This window comes from Oryx dammah, unplaced genomic scaffold, assembly GCF_014754425.2.
Source record: "Oryx dammah isolate SB20612 unplaced genomic scaffold, SCBI_Odam_1.1 HiC_scaffold_5, whole genome shotgun sequence".
In the NCBI taxonomy this organism is placed as follows: Eukaryota; Metazoa; Chordata; class Mammalia; order Artiodactyla; family Bovidae; genus Oryx; species Oryx dammah.
Genome location: NW_024070189.1, coordinates 1043723 through 1061381, shown reverse-complemented (window position 1 = coordinate 1061381; position 17659 = coordinate 1043723). Strand labels below are relative to the sequence as shown.

General features: G+C 40.1%; 1 protein-coding gene across 1 annotated transcript in view; it reads right to left on the bottom strand.

Annotated features, from left to right (window-relative positions):
• The window catches only part of TMEM232 (transmembrane protein 232), a 247935-nt gene that overhangs the window by 188892 nt on the left and 41384 nt on the right, over positions 1 to 17659 (bottom strand). Inside the window, exons 6-7 of the mRNA XM_040239692.1 lie at positions 17157 to 17311; positions 2736 to 2890 (exon numbers count right to left, since the gene is read on the bottom strand). Coding sequence (XP_040095626.1) covers positions 2736 to 2890; positions 17157 to 17311 — 310 coding nt within the window. The remainder of the gene's footprint in view (positions 1 to 2735; positions 2891 to 17156; positions 17312 to 17659) is intronic.

The following is a 17659-nucleotide window of genomic DNA, read 5'->3' as shown; positions in this document are numbered from 1 at the left end:
ACTTCCAGATGTTCAGACTGGTTTTAGAAAAGGCAGAGCAGCCAGAGATCAAATTGCCAACATCCCCTGGATCATGGAAAAAGCAAGAGAGTTCCAGAAAAATATTTACTTCTGCTTTATTGACTATGCCAAAGCCTTTGACTGTGTGGATCACAGCAAACTGTGGAAAGTTCTTTTACGAGATGGGAATATCAGACCACCTGAATTGCCTCCTGAGAAATCTGTATGCAGGTCAAGAAGCAACCGTTAGAACTGGACATGGACCAACAGACTGGTTCCAGATTGGGATAGGAGTACGTCAAGGCTGTATATTGTCACCCTGCTTATTTAACTCATATGCAGAGTACATTATGAGAAATGCTGGGCTGGATGAAGCACAAGCTGGAATCAAGATTGCCAGGAGAAATATCAATAACCTCAGATATGCAGATGACACCACCCTTATGGCAGAAAGCAAAGAGGAACTGAAGAGTCTCTTGATGAAAGTGGAAGAGAAGAGTGAAAAAAGCTGACCTAAAACTCAACATTCAAAAAACTAAGATCATGGTATCCAGTCCCATCACTTCATGGCAAATAGATGGGGAAAAAGTGGAAACAGTGACAGACTTTATTTTTGTGAGCTCCAAAATCACTGCAGATGGTGACTGCAGCCATGAAATTAAAAGACAGTTGCTCCTTGGAACCTAGACAGCATGTTAAAAAGCTGAGACATAACTCTGCTGTCAAAGGTCCATCTAGTCAAAGCCATGGTTTTTCCAGTAGTCATGTATGGATGTGAGAGTTGGACCATAATGAAAGCTGAGCACCAAAGAACTGATGCTTTTGAACTGTGATGTTGGAGAAGATTCTTGAGAGTCCCTTGGACTGCAAGGAGATCCAACCAGTCCATCCTAAAGGAAATCAGTCCAGTCCATCCTAATGGAAAGATGCTGAAGCTGAGACTCCAATATTTTGTTGACCTGATGCAAAGAACTGACTCATTGGGAAAGACCCTGATGCTGGGAAAGATTGAAGATGGGAGGAGAAGGGGACGACAGAGGATGAGACGGTTGGACGGCATCACCAACTCAATGGACATGAGTTTGAGTAAACTCCAGGAGCTGGTGATGGACAGGGAAGCTGGCGTGCTGCAGTCCATGGGGTCGCCAAGAGTCGGACACGACTGAGGACTGAGCTGACTGAAGCCTGTGGCCCAGAGCCCAGGGCCCACAGTCAGAGAAGCCATAGAGTGAGCCCCAGCACAGCTGGACAGTGGTCGCCGTCCTGCAGCTGGAGAGAAGCCCCCATTGCAGCAATGACCCAGTGCAGCCAAAAACAAAAGTAACAAATAAATCAATTTTCCAAAAACAGTAAATATAAAAAACAGAAAACTCTTCAGCAGTACTCTTTTAAACAACTACTTTTTCCATTCCATCACAGTCACTGTGTTTTACTGTTTTTTCAATGTGTTCTTCCTCTCATTCAGCACTGTCTGACTACTGCCTTGCCCTCCCACACTTGATTTCTACAATGTCCTCCCAGAAAAAGAAGTCAGGATTCAGTGTCACGGTGCCTCAAAACAGTCTCCTAAGTAAGGCAGCCAGAGTGAAAGCAGCATGAAACACCAAAGAGCGCTGTGCTAGACCCTGACACCTGGTTCCCGTCACCACGGAGTCTGTGAACTTGGCCTTGGTTTCTTCATCTGTCGAGTAAGAATGCTGCTGCTGCTAAGTCGCTTCAGTCGTGTCTGACTCTGTGTGACCCCACAGACGGCAGCCCACCAGGCTCCCCTCTCCCTGGGATTCTCCTCGCAAGAACACTGGAGTGGGTTGCCATTTCCTTCTCCAATGCATGAAAGTGAAAAATGAAAGGGAAGTCACTCAGTCATGCCCAACTCTTCGCGACCCCATGGACTGCAGCCCACCAGGCTCCCCAGTCCATGGGATTTTCCAGGCAAGAGTACTAGAGTGGTGTGCCATCGCCTTCTCTGAAATGTAAGAATAATCGTGTATAACCCTCCAAACCCCTAAATTTATAAAATACTAAGTTATTTTAAAAATCTTAAAGAGAAATCCCTGAGGGCTTCCCTGATAGCTCAGTCGGTAAAGACTCCTACTGAAATGCAGGAGACCCTGGTTCAATCCTTGGGTCAGGAAGATCCGCTGGAGAAGGGATAGGCTACCCACTGTAGCATTCTTGGGCTTCCCTTGTGGCTCAGATGGTAAAGAATCTGCCTGCAATGTGGGAGACCTGGGTTAGATCCCTGGGTTGGGAAGATCCTCTGGAGAAGGGAAAGGCTACCCACTCCAGTATTCTGGCCTAGAAAATGCCATGGACTGTTTAGTCCATGTGGTCACAAAGAGTTGGACACAACTAAGCTACTTTCCAGAGAAAGCAATGGCAACCCAGAATCATAGCACATTCTTCCATGGATAATAATCTGTATTGTTGTTAAACAACTTGAAAAGTAAAAGATGCTTAATATTGTGGGAATGAAGTTATCAATAACAAATTTCCTTCAATAAAGACAAAAGGCAATACAAGTATGCTCATCTAGCCACAAAAAGGTGAGAACAATTTATTGATGAAATGAACTAATACAAAATATAGAAACTGCCCTTGTCTTTGGAACTGAGATTATAAATTTTTTTCATAGTCAACTAAGGTGTGATTAACATTTAAGTACAAAGGTTATTTAACATTTAAACACAAAGGTTTCTCCATGAGTTACTCTGGATTTATAGGATCCCACTTACCAGGATTTCTTTTGAAGCTGTGTTTTATGAGAGATGAGATGTTCAAGCACCTTGTTTAACTGGGGACTGTTCTTCTGAACACAAGTCCAGGCAGAAACACAGTGCCAGAGCAGGTGGCTAATTTCATATCCTTTCTGATTAAGTTGCAAATGTTCCTGGAAGTGAAATATTAAAATACATCTGAGAAAGAGTTCTTTGACTTGAACAGACATGAAATAAACTTTAAATGTTTTTTTCTACATCATGTTACACCAAGTGGAACAATTTACTCGAACACATTTTTAAAAGAATATATAGTTGATCTGAGCTTTATATGTTTATTTTCACATGGATCCCTTGCGTACAATGTTGTTCAGTTGCTCAGTCGTATCCGACTGTGACCCTGTGGACTGCAGCATGCCAGGCCTCCCTGTCCATCACCATCTCCCAGAGCTTGTTGAAACTCATGTCCATAGAGACAGTGATGCCATCAAACCATCTCATCCTCTGTCATCCCCTTCTCCCACCTTCAATCTTTCCCAGCATCAGTGTCTTTTGCAATGAGTCAGCTCTTTGCATCAGGTGGCCAAGGTATTGGAGTTTCAGCTTCATCATCAGTCCTTCCAGTGAACACTCAGGACTGATCTTATTGACTGGCTGGATCTCCTTGCAGTCCAAGGAACTCTCAAAGAGTCTTCTCCAACACCACAGTTCAAAAGCATCAATTCTTCGGTGCTCAGCTTTCTTCACAGTCCAGCTCTCACATCCATACATGACCACTGGAAAAACCATAGCTTTGAGTAGACAGAACTCTGTCAGCAAAGTAATGTCTCTGCTTTTTAATATGCTCTCTAGGTTGGTCATAGCCTTTCTTCCAAGGAGCAAATGTCTTTTAATTTTATGGCTGCAGTCACCATTAGCAGTGATTTTGGAGCCCAAGAAAATGAAGTCTGTCACTGTCTCCATTGTTGCTCCATCTATTTGCTATGAAGTGATGGGACCAGATGCCATGATCTTAGTTTTTGAATGTTGAGTTTTAAGGCAGCTTTTTAACTCTCCTCTTTCACTTTCATCATGAGGCTCTTTCTGCCTCATGCCATAAGAGTGCTTTCTGCCATAAGGGTGGTGTCATCTGCATATCTGAGGTTATTGATATTTCTCCCGGCAGTCTTGATTCCAGCTTGCGCCTCATCCAGCTCCACATTTCACATGATGTACTCTGCACATAAGTTAAATAAGCACTCTGTGACAGGTTGAAGGGTGGGATGGGAGGGATGGGAGAGAGGTCAGGGAGGGAGGGGACATGAGTATACCTATGGCTGATTCTTGTTGATGTATGACAGAAAAACAAAATTCTGTAAAGCAATTACCCTTCAATTAAAAAAATATATATATATATAAATATAAATGTGTGCCACAATTGGAGAGTCTGTGGGCCCCAACAGAAGGAAGATCCAAGGGCCACAACTAAGACCAGACTCAGCCAAATAAACAAATAAATAAATATTTTTTAATGTGTATTTTCACTCTAAGGACCAAAGTATTGCCTAACTGGACATGGTCAATGTCTGCTAAGAAACTATTTTAAAAGCCTACAAAATCAGAATGCGAATGAGCTATTTATTTTTTTCTTAAAATGCTTCCTAACAGTTCCAAAGATTTAATTGATCTACTAAAGTAATTGGTACAAAGAAACAGATCTGTGTGTGTGTGTGTCCATTTATTTTTATTTTTTTAATATAAATTTATTTATTTTAATTGGAGGCTAATTACCTTAGAATATTGTATTGGTTTTGCCACACATTGACATGGATTCATCACGGTGTACATGCATTCCCCATCCTGAAACCCCTCCCACCTCCCTCCCCACCCCTTCCCCCTGGGTCATCCCAGGGCACCAGCCCCGAGCACCAGCCCCTATATCATGCATCGAACCTGGACTGGCGATTCATTTCACATATGAAAAGAAACAGTTTTTAGACATAGCACGCCTATTGAATTTTTGTCAACAGTAAAGATTCAAATACACATCGTGTGATATGTACTCAAATCACTAATTTACCTGGTATTTTATTCTTTTATGCACCAAAAAGAAACACTTAAAGAGATTCCAAACAGTTCTATAATTCTCATTTACTATTTGAAATAACATCAAGACTACAACTTAAGTTTTCATATTGTGCACTCATAAGAGAGAAGGCCAGAAGTTGAAACATAAATTTTAAACAAAGACGTTTTAGTCTAGTCAACTGTTCAGTTAAGTCTCACAGATGTGCATTAATCTACATTGTGTCTGGGACTCGGGTGCTGGCAATACAGGCAGGAGTAGGGTAAAGTCTCTACAGGAGCTTTACTGCCTCAGGGAACCATCATCCACGGGAGCAAATGGAGACCAGGGGGTGTTTAGAGTATCAGAATACCCCCCAAAAAGCCTGTTCTAAAATAACGTGAGACATCAGACTAAGATGCGTGGACTTCAGTTAATATACGTATTTCATCCAAATAACTCAGTGTTCTGCTTTGTGGTAGAGTCTCCCCCAAAACGTGGAGCCGACATAACTGAAATTCTTTTCCCAAATCGCTCTAGAAGTCTCAGCCTGGACGCCTGACAACCCTCACATGGCAAACACTCTGAATGAGTGTGTAGGCACATGCATTTTGAAACTTGTGAACGGTTTGATGAACAAGAACAATCAATACTTTTTTTTTTTTTTTCAAATCATGTACATTATGTGGCCACAGAGACTATTCAATTAGGTCAAAAATATCTTTAACAAACTTATGTACCATCACCAGAGGAAATTTGCAAAAGCTTTTGGTAAAGAAATGATCAGGATTTAGATCCTGGAGAAGATTTCAGCTTGATTTTCAATTTTATAGGACACCATTCTTACTTATCACGAAACATGAAAAAAGGAAGCCTCTGACTTCTGGAACCGAGCTGACATCAGTATGACTACAAACTGCTCTGCTGCTCACAGGCAGGCCATTTTATTCTGCTGGACATAAACTCACAGAGCATCAACCTCAGACAACACTACTCTGATGAATAAACAAAGCCACTTGATTTTTTCCCTAAGCACACACAGAAAGTCACTGTGACCCCACAAAACACCCAAGCAGAACTGTCCCTACATCTGGTAGCGTCAAATCTAAAGGGAACTCCTGTTTCCTCAGGACCTCCCTCAACCTGCCATACCTGGGAATTTTCCAGATAAGTGAGGCTTATCTCTTATCCTTATGTGTTAGATCCTTCTATAATTCAAGCATTTACATGGAAATCTTGCTAAAGTTTATTCCCTGCTTTTTACTTTCTGCAAAAGAAAAAATGTATTTGAAAACCAGAATGAATTAGCATGATGATGGCGATGTGATTTAACATCGACAACGCAGCAGACGAAGAGGAAGCAGTGCTCTGAGAGCCGCAGGTGGTGTAGAGTTCTTTGCTTTTACACCAGGTCAGTCCCACCCAAGGTGTGGTTGGCAGATAACTCCCATCTGCAAACAAACTGCTAACTAGAGTACATAAATAAAAATATGTAGTTTAAAACATAAAATTAAGCTGTTAATTTTATTTTCAGTCCAATAAAAAAAGTAATGCTTATACATAGATTTCTTTTTAATTTTTGTAATTCATATTATTGCAGTTTTAAAAAGTATCAAGCACAGAGCACAGCACTGAATGACTCCCAGAGAACTGGAACTTATTCTCTCTCGGGCTCAGTTTGGTTTTACGGCCACGGCCTGTAGTTCCTTCATTTCCCCCTGCCTGCTGCCCAGCTTTGGGCTGTGCTGGTTTACAAACTAGCCCCCATACCCAAGGACAAGGGTGGGAGATACTTGAGAGGGAGGCCGGCCTCTGCAGGTGGGCAGGTGGCAGCTTTAATAAGTAGGGACGCTTATATATGAGGCTTCCCTTCGGAGGCTGCATAGATCTCCACATCTGCCCTCCAGAACTTATGGTTAGGACTTCCCTGAGGGTTAAGAATCCACCCAGCAATGCAGGGAAGGCAGGTTCGATCCCTGGTCCGGGAACTAAGATACCACATGCCATGGAGCGAATAAGTCGCGTGCTACAAATACTGAGTCCGCATCCCCCAGCTAGAGAGCCCCTGTGCGCTAACTCCTGAAGCCTGTTTATTCCAGAGCCCCTGCCACAGCCAGAGTCTGCGTCCTGTAGGGAGAGGCCTCACATGCCACAGCGCAGACCCAACTCAGCACAGAGATAAAGCCCACCTACCAAAGTGCTGCCAGGATGCTGTTGGCTGAGAATTCAGATGACCACATCGGCTTGAATTTTGTGCCCATCTGAGAAGCTCTGACTGTCTGACCAGACTTTGATAACAAAAATGAACTCTGAAACACGGGCTCTATTGTGACTGCTCAAAGACAGCATCTGGCGTTTCACCCTTGCTTTCATGCATTTGGGAGACGGTCGTCACTGCCATGAAAGGACCTCCCAGTACAAACGTGTTACCTGAATAACAGGACGTGAATCACAGGGTAAGGCTCCTAATTTTAAAGAACCTGTGTTTCCGTCTAACCCAATTTCTAGAAACCATTTATAGTTACAGTACAACCCAGAATGTTCCAAATTTAGATAATGCTTTCGGCTTGCTGAGTACTCAGAGCCCTGGAGGAAGAGACTGCTAATACATCTGAATGTAAATCTTGCATTCAGAAAACTATCTGTGCTTTAGGGTGGATGCACCTAGTTAGTAAACGGTCTACTGCATTTTAGTTGAATGTGAATCTACCTTCTCCCAAGAACAATGTCATTATTACCAAGTGACAACCGTGCTTAACAAATTCAGCTTTGCTGGCGAGCAAAGGGCAGAGTGGGAAACCCAGTCCAGTGTTCTGCAAACCACAGAGCCAGTTAAAGGGTACCATTTGTCAAAGCCAATGGAAACCCTGTGTCTGCATCAGCTTGAAAGAGCATTAAAAGGAGAAACAGGTTCCAGCAGCAGGGAAAAGGAAATTTCCTATCTTTATAAAGAACCAACACCCATATTGTGTGTATCCTAATGCTTCTATCCCACAGAATTCCTTTTTTCAGTGATTTTATAATAGCTCTTCGAAAACAAATTATTTCTACTCCAATGCTTATAAATATATTAAAAATAAAGTATTTTACAGTGGCCAAAATATGTTACCATGGGCCCTGTACCGTTACTGGATGATAAGAGCTGTAGAAATAACTCCACAAATCCTCTGCTATAGCATGTGAATAATAAAGAAGAGAGACAGGATGAATAGAGATGTTATCTTTTATATTCCCTGTTTTCTCCCTTCTTCCCCCGTTTTGTTCCCCAGAAGTTGAGACAGATGGGTACTGAATGGGTAAAATACTCAACTGAAGTGGGACACTGGGTGAAACTTACACTAGAGAAATTGGGTGGACACGGGGCAACGTTAAAGCACGCCATCAACCACCGAACCTGCTGAACCAGCAACTCAGCGGCGCTGTGGATACACGACCTTTTATATTTTTTACATTAGAAGGAAATGGGAGCAGGAAAAGGAGGGCAATAAGTCTGATAGGCTAAAATCTGTTATAATCTCTCCATAGAATCTCACACATGGAGCTGAAACAGTATTTAAAAAGACTGAAACTACGCCCTCTGTTCTAAAAAGCGGAAGAGTGCAGAGGTTTAGAAACTTGTCCCATTGTAAGCAGACAACATTCTTTTCATGTGCTGACATTCTTGCCCCTTTCAGTTCATCTAAAGCTGGAGCTGAACCGTCTGAAGACAGTATGTCTCCATTTCCCTGTTGTCTGTGCCTGCCGAGACTGACGAAAAGAGCCTGATTTAAGGAAAAGCAGCATCAACCCTGAAAGCCGAGCACCTCACGACTGTAACATGCAGGCTGTCAAGGTTTCAGTCTCTTATTTGATTCAAGGAAAAACACTCAAATCACCACCACATTAGCTTTAGCACAATTAACTACGTAATTAAGCACAATTATTGTCAGCATAATCATGTCCTTAGATGAGAATTATTATATTTAACTGCCTAAGTAAGTTCCTAAGTATATTTTTCAATAACTAGTCTTTACATTTACATGGCTATTACTAATTTATGAGCACATGTTTTTTTGCAGTCTTCACAACAGCCCTGTAGATTAGTTAGGGCAAATATGATGATGAAGACAGTATCTTTTTTAAAGGTAAGCAGACAGGGATTTAGAGAGTTTAAGGGAACAACAGACTGGTTCCAAATAGGAAAAGGAGTATGTCAAGGCTGTATATTGTCACCCTGCTTATTTAACTTATATGCAGAGTACATCATGAGAAATGCTGGTCTGGAGGAAGCACGAGCTGGAATCAAGATTGGCCGGAGAAAATCAATAACCTCAGATATGCAGATAACACCACCCTTATGGCAGAAAGTGAAGAACTAAAGAGCCTCTTGATGAAAGTGAAAGAAGAGAGTTAAAACGCTGGCTTAAAACTCAACATTCAGAAAATGAAGATCATGGCATCTGGTCCCATCACCTCATGGCAAATAGAGGGGAAAACAGTGGAAACTGTGGCTGACTTTATTTTGGGGGGCTCCAAAATCACTGCAGATGGTGATTTCAGCCATGAAATTAAAAGACGCTTACTCCTTGGAAGGAAAGTTATGACCAACCTAGACACCATATTAAAAAGCAGAGGCATTACTTTGTTAACAAAGGTTCATCTAGTCAAGGCTATGGTTCTTCCAGTGGTCATGTAGGGATGTGAGAGCTTGACTATAAAGAAAGCTGAGCACTGAAGAATTAATGCTTTTGAGCTGTGGTGTTAGAGAAGACTCTTGAGAGTCCCTTGGACTGCAAAGAGATCCAACCAGTCCATCCTAAAGGAGATCAGTCCTGGGTGTTCATTGGAAAGACTGATGCTAAAGCTGAAACTCCAATACTTTGGCCACCTGATGCAAAGAGCTGACTCATCTGAAAAGAGCCTGATTCTGGGAAAGATTGAAGGCAGGAGGAGAAGGGGACAACAGAGGATGAGATGGTTGGATGGCATCACCGACTCAATGGACATGAGTTTGAGTAAACTGCAGGAGTTGGTGACGGACAGGGAGGCCTGGCGTGCTGTGGTTCAGGGGGTTGCAAAGAGTCGGACACGACTGAGTGACTCAACTGAACTGAATGGACCTACTCTGGACCACACAGTCAGTTGGTGAGTAGGTTGTTCCTTTTCATAGTCAGTACTTTCTCTGTTGCTCAATATCTTAGGTTATATACTTAAATTATTAAAATATATTTTAAACTGTAAAACAAGCTCCTTTTATGCATAAGCAAACTATGTTCATTAGTGAGAATAACCAAGTGGTTCAAAGGGCTTAGTGTATGTCATTGTTTATATAAATGGTCCTCTACCAAGTTATGAGCCAAAGAGAAAACACTAACTTCTAGAAAAACCACAGATAGATGTGGTTGAATGTTCTTCCTTATATACTTACATTTTAGGTAGTTTCAGAAAGGAACCAAAGGAAGCATGGGGAAAACATGAGGCAACTCACAAGCAAAACTATTTTAAAAGATTTTTTGGAGGCGGTCCTAAGATGGCGGAGGATTAGGATGGGGAGACCACTTTCTCCCCGACAAATTCATCAAAAGAACATTTAAACGCTGAGTAAATTCCACAAAACAACTTCTGAATGCTGGCAGAGGACATCAGGCACCCAGAAAAGCAGCCCATTGTCTTCGAAAGGAGGTGCTGTATAGAAGGAGAAGTCTTGAGACTACTGTAAAAATAAGACTGAAAACCAGAAGCAGGAGGCTTAAGTCCAAATCCTGAGAACACCAGAGAACTCCTGACTCCAGGGAACAGTAATCGACAGGAGCTCATCAAACACCTCTATGCCTACACTGAAACCAAGCACCACCCAAGGGCCAACAAGTTCCAGAGCAAGACATACCATGCAAATTCTCCAGCAACACAAGAACACAGCCCTGAGCTTCAATATACAGGCTGCCCAAAGTCACTCCAAACCCACTGACATCTCATAACTCATTACTGGACACTTCATTGCACTCCAGAGAGAAGAAATCCAGCTCCACCCACCAGAACACTGACACAAGCTTCCCTAACTGGGAAACCTTGACAAGCCACTCGTCCAACCCCACCCACAATGAGGAAACTCCACAATAAAGAGAACTCCACAAACTGCCAGAATACAGAAAGGCCACCCCAAACGCAGCAATATAACCAAGATGAAGAGACAGATGAATACCCAGCAGGTAAAGGAACAGGATAAATGCCCACCAAACCAAACAAAAGAGGAAACGATAGGGAATCTACCTGATAAAGAATTCTGAATAATAATAGTGAAAATGATCCAAAATCTTGAAATCAAAATGGAATCACAGATAAATAGCCTGGAGACAAGGACTGAGAAGATACAAGAAAGATTTAACAAGGACCGAAAAGAAATAAAAAAGAGTCAATATATAATGAATAATGCAATAAATGAGATAAAAAACACTCTGGAGGCAACAAATAGTAGAATAACGGAGGCAGAAGATAGGATTAGTGAAATAGAAGATAGAATGGTAGAAATAAATGAATCAGAGAGGAAAAAAGAAAAATGAATTAAAAGAAATGAGGACAATCTCAGAGACCTCCAGGACAATATTAAATGCCCCAACATTCGAATCATAGGAATCCCAGAAGAAGAAGACAAAAAGAAAGACCATGAGAAAATACTTGAGGAGATAATAGTTGAAAACTTCCCTAAAATGGGGAAGGAAATAAACACCCAAGTCCAAGAAACCCAGAGAGTCCCAAACAGGATAAACCCAAGGTGAAACACCCCAAGACACATATTAATCAAATTAACAAAGATCAAACACAAAGAACAAATATTAAAAGCAGCAAGGGAAAAACAAATAACACACAAGGGGATTCCCATAAGGATAACAGCTGATCTTTCAATAGAAACTCTTCAGGCCAGGAGGGAATGGCAAGACATACTTAAAGTGATGAAAAAAATAACCTACAGCCCAGATTACTGTACCCAGCAAGGATCTCATTCAAATATGAAGGAGAAATCAAAAGCTTTACAGACAAGCAAAAGCTGAGAGAATTCAGAACCACCAAACCAGCTCTCCAACAAATGCTAAAGGATATTCTCTAGACAGGAAACACAAAAAGAGTGTATAAACTCAAACCCAAAACAATAAAGTAAATGGCAACGGGATCATACTTATCAATAATTACCTTAAACGTAAATGGGTTGAATGCCCCAACCAAAAGACAAAGACTGCCTGAATGGATACAAAAACAAGACCCCTATATATGTTGTTTACAAGAGACCCACCTCAAAACAGGGGATACATACAGACTGAAAGTAAAGGGCTAGAAATAGATATTCCACACAAATAGAGACCAAAAGAAAGCAGGAGTAGCAATACTCATATCAGATAAAATAGACTTTAAAACAAAGGCTGTGAAAAGAGACAAAGAAGGCCACTACAAAATGATCAAAGGATCAATCCAAGAAGAAGATAGAACAATTATAAATATATATGCACCCAACATAGGAGCACCGCAATATGTAGGACAAATGCTAACAAGTATGAAAGGGGAAATTAATAACAACACAATAATAGTGGGAGACTTTAATACCCCACTCACACCTATGGATAGATCAACTAAACAGAAAATTAACAAGGAAACACAAACTTTAAATGATACAGTAGACCAGTTAGACCTAATTGATATCTATAGGACATTTCACCCCAAAACAATGAATTTCACCTTTTTCTCAAGCACACATGGAACCTTCTCCAGGATAGATCACATTCTGGGCCATAAATCTAGCCTTGGTAAATTCAAAAAAATTGAAATCATTCCCAGCATCTTTTCTGACCACAATGCAGTGAGATTAGATCTCAATTACAAGAGAAAAACTACTAAAAATTCCAACATATGGAGAATGAACAACACACTGCTGAATAACCAACAAATCACAGAAGAAATAAAAAAGAAATCAAAATATGCATAGAAACGAATGAAAATGAAAACACAACAACCCAAAACCTGTGGGACACTATAAAAGCAGTGCTACGGGGAAAGTTCATAGCAATACAGGCATACCTCAAGAAACAAGAAAAAAGTCAAATAAATAACCTAACTCTACACCTAAAGCAACTAGAAAAGGAAGAAATGGAGAACCCCAGAGTTAGTAGAAGGAAAGAAGTCTTAAAAATTAGGGCAGAAATAAATGCAAAAGAAACAAAAGAGACCATAGCAAAAATCAACAAAGCCAAAAGCTGGTTCTTTGAGAGGATAAATAAAATTGACAAACCATCAGCCAGACTCATCAAGAAACAAAAGAAGAAAAATCAAATCAACAAAATTAGAAATGAAAATGGAGAGATCACAACAGACAACACAGAAATACAAAGGATCATATGAGACTACTATCAGCAATTATATGCCAATAAAATGGACATGGAAGAAATGGACAAATTCTTAGAAAAGTACAACTTTCCAAAACTGAACCAGGAAGAAATAGAAAATCTTAACAGACCCATCACAAGCACAGAAATTGAAACTGTAATCAGAAATCTTCCAGCAAACAAAAGCCCAGGTCCAAACGGTGTCACAGCTGAATTCTACCAAAAATTTAGAGAAGAGCTAACACCTATCCTATTCAAACTCTTCCAGAGAATTGCAGAGGAAGGTAAACTTCCAAACTCATTCTATGAGGCCAACATCACCCTAATACCAAAACCTGACAAAGATGCCACAAAAAAAGAAAACTACAGGCCAATATCACTGATGAACATAGATGCAAAAATCCTTAACAAAATTCTAGCAATCAGAATCCAACAACACATTAAAAAGATCATACACCATGACCAAGTGGGCTTTATCCCAGGGATGCAAGGATTCTTCAACATCCACAAATCAATCAATGTAATACACCACATTAACAAATTGAGAAATAAAACCCATATGATTATCTCAATAGATGCAGAGAAAGCCTTTGACAAAATTCAACATCCCTCTATGATAAAAAACTCTCCAGAAAGCAGGAATAGAAGGAACATACCTCAACATAATAAAAGCTATATATGACAAACCCACAGCAAACATTACCCTCAATGGTGAAAAATTGAAAGCATTTCCCCTAAAGTCAGGAACAAGACAAGGGTGCCCACTTTCACCGCTACTATTCAACATAGTTCTGGAAGTTTTAGCCACAGCAATCAGAGCAGAAAAAGAAATAAAAGGAATCCAAATTGGAAAAGAAGAAGTAAAACTATCACTGTTTGCAGATGACATGATCCTCTACATAGAAAACCCTAAAGACTCCACCAGAAAATTACTAGAGCTAATCAATGAATATAGTAAAGTTTCAGGATATAAAATCAACACACAGAAATCCTTTGCATTCCTATACACTAATAATGAGAAAACAGAAAGAGAAATTAAGGAAACAATTCCATTCACCATTGCAACGAAAAGAATAAAATACTTAGGAATATATCTACCTAAAGAAACTAAAGACCTATATATAGAAAATTATAAAACACTGGTGAAAGAAATCAAAGAGGACACTAATAGATGAAGAAATATACCATGTTCATGGATCGGAAGAATCAATATAGTGAAAATGAGTATACTACCCAAAGCAATCTACAGATTCAATGCAATCTCTATCAAGCTACCAACGGTATTTTTCACAGAGCTAGAACAAATAACTTCACAATTTGTATGGAAATACAAAAAACCTCGAATAGCCAAAGCAATCTTGAGAAGAATAGAACTGGAGGAATCAACCTGCCTGACTTCAGGCTCTACTACAAAGCCACAGTCATCAAGACGGTATGGTACTGGCACAAAGACAGAAATATAGATCAATGGAACAAAATAGAAAGCCCAGAGATAAATCCACACAGCTATGGACACGTTATCTTCGACAAAGGAGGCAAGAATATACAATGGAGAAAAGACAATCTCTTAACAAGTGGTGCTGGGAAAACTGGTCAACCACTTGTAAAAGAATGAAACTAGATCACTTTCTAACACCATACACAAAAATACACTCAAAATGGATTAAAGATCTAAACATAAGGCCAGAAACTATAAAACTCCTAGAGGAAAACAGGCAAAACACTCTCCGACATAAATCACAGCAGGATCCTCTATGACCCACCTCCCAGAATACTGGAAATAAAAGCAAAAAATAAACCAGTGGGACCTAATTAAACTTAAAAGCTTCTGTATAACAAAGGAAACTATAAGCAAGGTGAAAAGACAGCCTTCAGAATGGGAGAAAATAATAGCAAATGAAGCAACTGACAAACAACTAATCTCAAAAATATACAAGCAACTCCTGCAACTCAATTCCAGAAAAATAAACGACCCAATCAAAAAATGGGCCAAAGAACTAAATAGGCATTTCCCCAAAGAAGACATACAGATGGCTAACAAACACATGAAAAGATGCTCAACATCACTCATTATCAGAGAAATGCAAATCAAAACCAATGAGGTACCATCTCACGCTAGTCAGAACGGCTGCTATCCAAAAGTCTACAAGCAATAAATGCTGGAGAGGGTGTGGAGAAAATGGAACCCTCTTACACTGTTGGTGGGAATGCAAACTAGTACAGCCACTATGGAGAACAGTGTGGAGATTCCTTAAAAAACTGGAAATAGAACTGCCTTATGACCCAGCAATCCTACTGCTGGGCATACACACACCAAGGAAACTGGAATTGAAAGAGAAACGTTCATTGCAGCACTGTTTATGATAACCAAGACATAGAAGCAACCTAGATGTCCATAAACAGACGAATGGATAAGAAAACTGTGGTACATATACACAATGGAGTATTACTCAGCCATTAAAAAGAATACATTTGAATCAGTTCTAATGAGGTGGATGAAACTGGAGCCTATTATACAGAGTGAAGTAAGCCAGAAAGAAAAACACCAATACAGTATACTAACGCATATATATGGAATTTAGAAAGATGGTAATGATAACCCTGTATGCAAGAGAGTAAAAGAGACACAGATGTAAAGAACAGTCTTTTGGACTCTGTGGGAGAGGGAGAGGGAGAGGGTGGGATAATTTGGGAGAATGGCATTGAAACATGTATAATATCATATAAGAAACGAATCGCCAGTCCAGGCTTGATGTAGGATACAGGATGCTTGGAGCTGGTGCACGGGAACGACCCAGAGGGATGGTATGGGGAGGGAGGTGGGAAGGGGTTCAGAATGGGGAACACGTGTACACCCATGGCGGATTCATGTTGATGTATGGCAAAACCAATACAATATTGTAAAGTAAAAAAACTAATAATAATAATAATACATGATTAAAATTTTTTAAAAATTTCCTTTGTTGTTGCAACTAGCATTATGTTAAATGCATTTTTCTCCTTTTTAGGAATTAGAGAAACAGATTTTCTATTTATAAATTATAAAATAGTAGGCATATATAGCAAAAAATAAAATAATTAAAGAATCAAGTTCTGAAGTGTTCAATGCTTTCTTTCGGAACATATGTGAGAAAGGGAAACAGAGGCATTGCAAGTCACAAAGACTGAAGCTTGTCTTTTGAAGAACATCAGTCTATAGGGACAAGAACACCGGAGTTCTGTGTGCATAACACATAACTCATTACATACCAAGGGATTATATACAATTGGGACAGATAGTTTTTCCTAATGTTGATCAGTAATTTCTGAGTTGGAAAGTAAAAGTTTTATCATATACCAAGGATTATTTTAATTCCTCAATTTTGAACCATTTAAAAACTTTCCGTTGGTTTTCATAGCATATTAAATATTATTACACATGGATTATGGAGCAGAAAATTATTACAGTTGCTTTCATTACTAGTCTGCACTTTACACACTCTCCCTTTAATAAAAATGTAATACCATAAAATGTTCATTTAAAAGTCAGTCTAAATTTTGCAATTTTTAATTGATCAGCTGAGATGGACTCATAAGGAAGAAGGTAGGAGGGCATCACTCCATCTAAAGCAGCAGCGGTGGATACTGACTTCCACCGCGGTCCTAACTGCTGTCTAGGAAACGTGCCTCGGTTGCACAGCTTCAGCATCTGTGCTGTCCACTCCTCTCCCAGCTAAGCCCTCTTCAGCCGTGTTACTGCGCTGTCAGGCAGCGATGTTTAATCACAGTAATGTGACCCGATTTGCCATGCACTGGGATATAAGTGGGCTTCCCACGTAGCGCTAGTAGAGAACCCGCCTGCCAGTGCAGGAGACGCAGGCAACCTGGGTTTGATCCCTGGCTTGGGAAGACCCCTTGGAGGAGGGCACGGCAACCCACTCCAGCATTCTTGCCTGGGGAATCCCATGAACAGAGGAGCCTGGTGGGCTCTACAGCCCATAGGGTTGCAAAAAGTTGGGCACAACTGAAGTAACTTAGCAGTTAGCACGCATGGGATATACTCACCATTCCAGAATCTGTATTCTTGTCTTTCACAGGGCTAAAAATTGATTCAGAAGGGAGTTCTCTTTTACATATAATTTCCATGATTTTCAGAATGCACTGCACATTCGAAGAGATGTTTGGATACATCCAATATAATTCTTTGGAGAAAGAAAGTGCTAGCGTAAGAAAAATAATTTGTGAGAAATATTTCATTAACATCTCGCACTGCGTTTCATTTGTCTTTTAGCTATTAAAATATAATTAAATTCAGTACCGAGAGGCTGAAACTGCTATTTCCCCAACTACTGAAGATTAACAATGTTATGTATGACCCCTAGTGGTATAATAGAAAACTACAAGGTAAATAATTCATACATAAGAGTTCATATAATTCAAAACAGCAATTACATAATGGTTGAATGCCCAATTAAGTATAGTTACTACACAACAATGGTGGAAACTTCCAGCTGAAAATGAATCACGTCAGAATATATACTCTTCATAATGGGTATTTTGGAATTGCA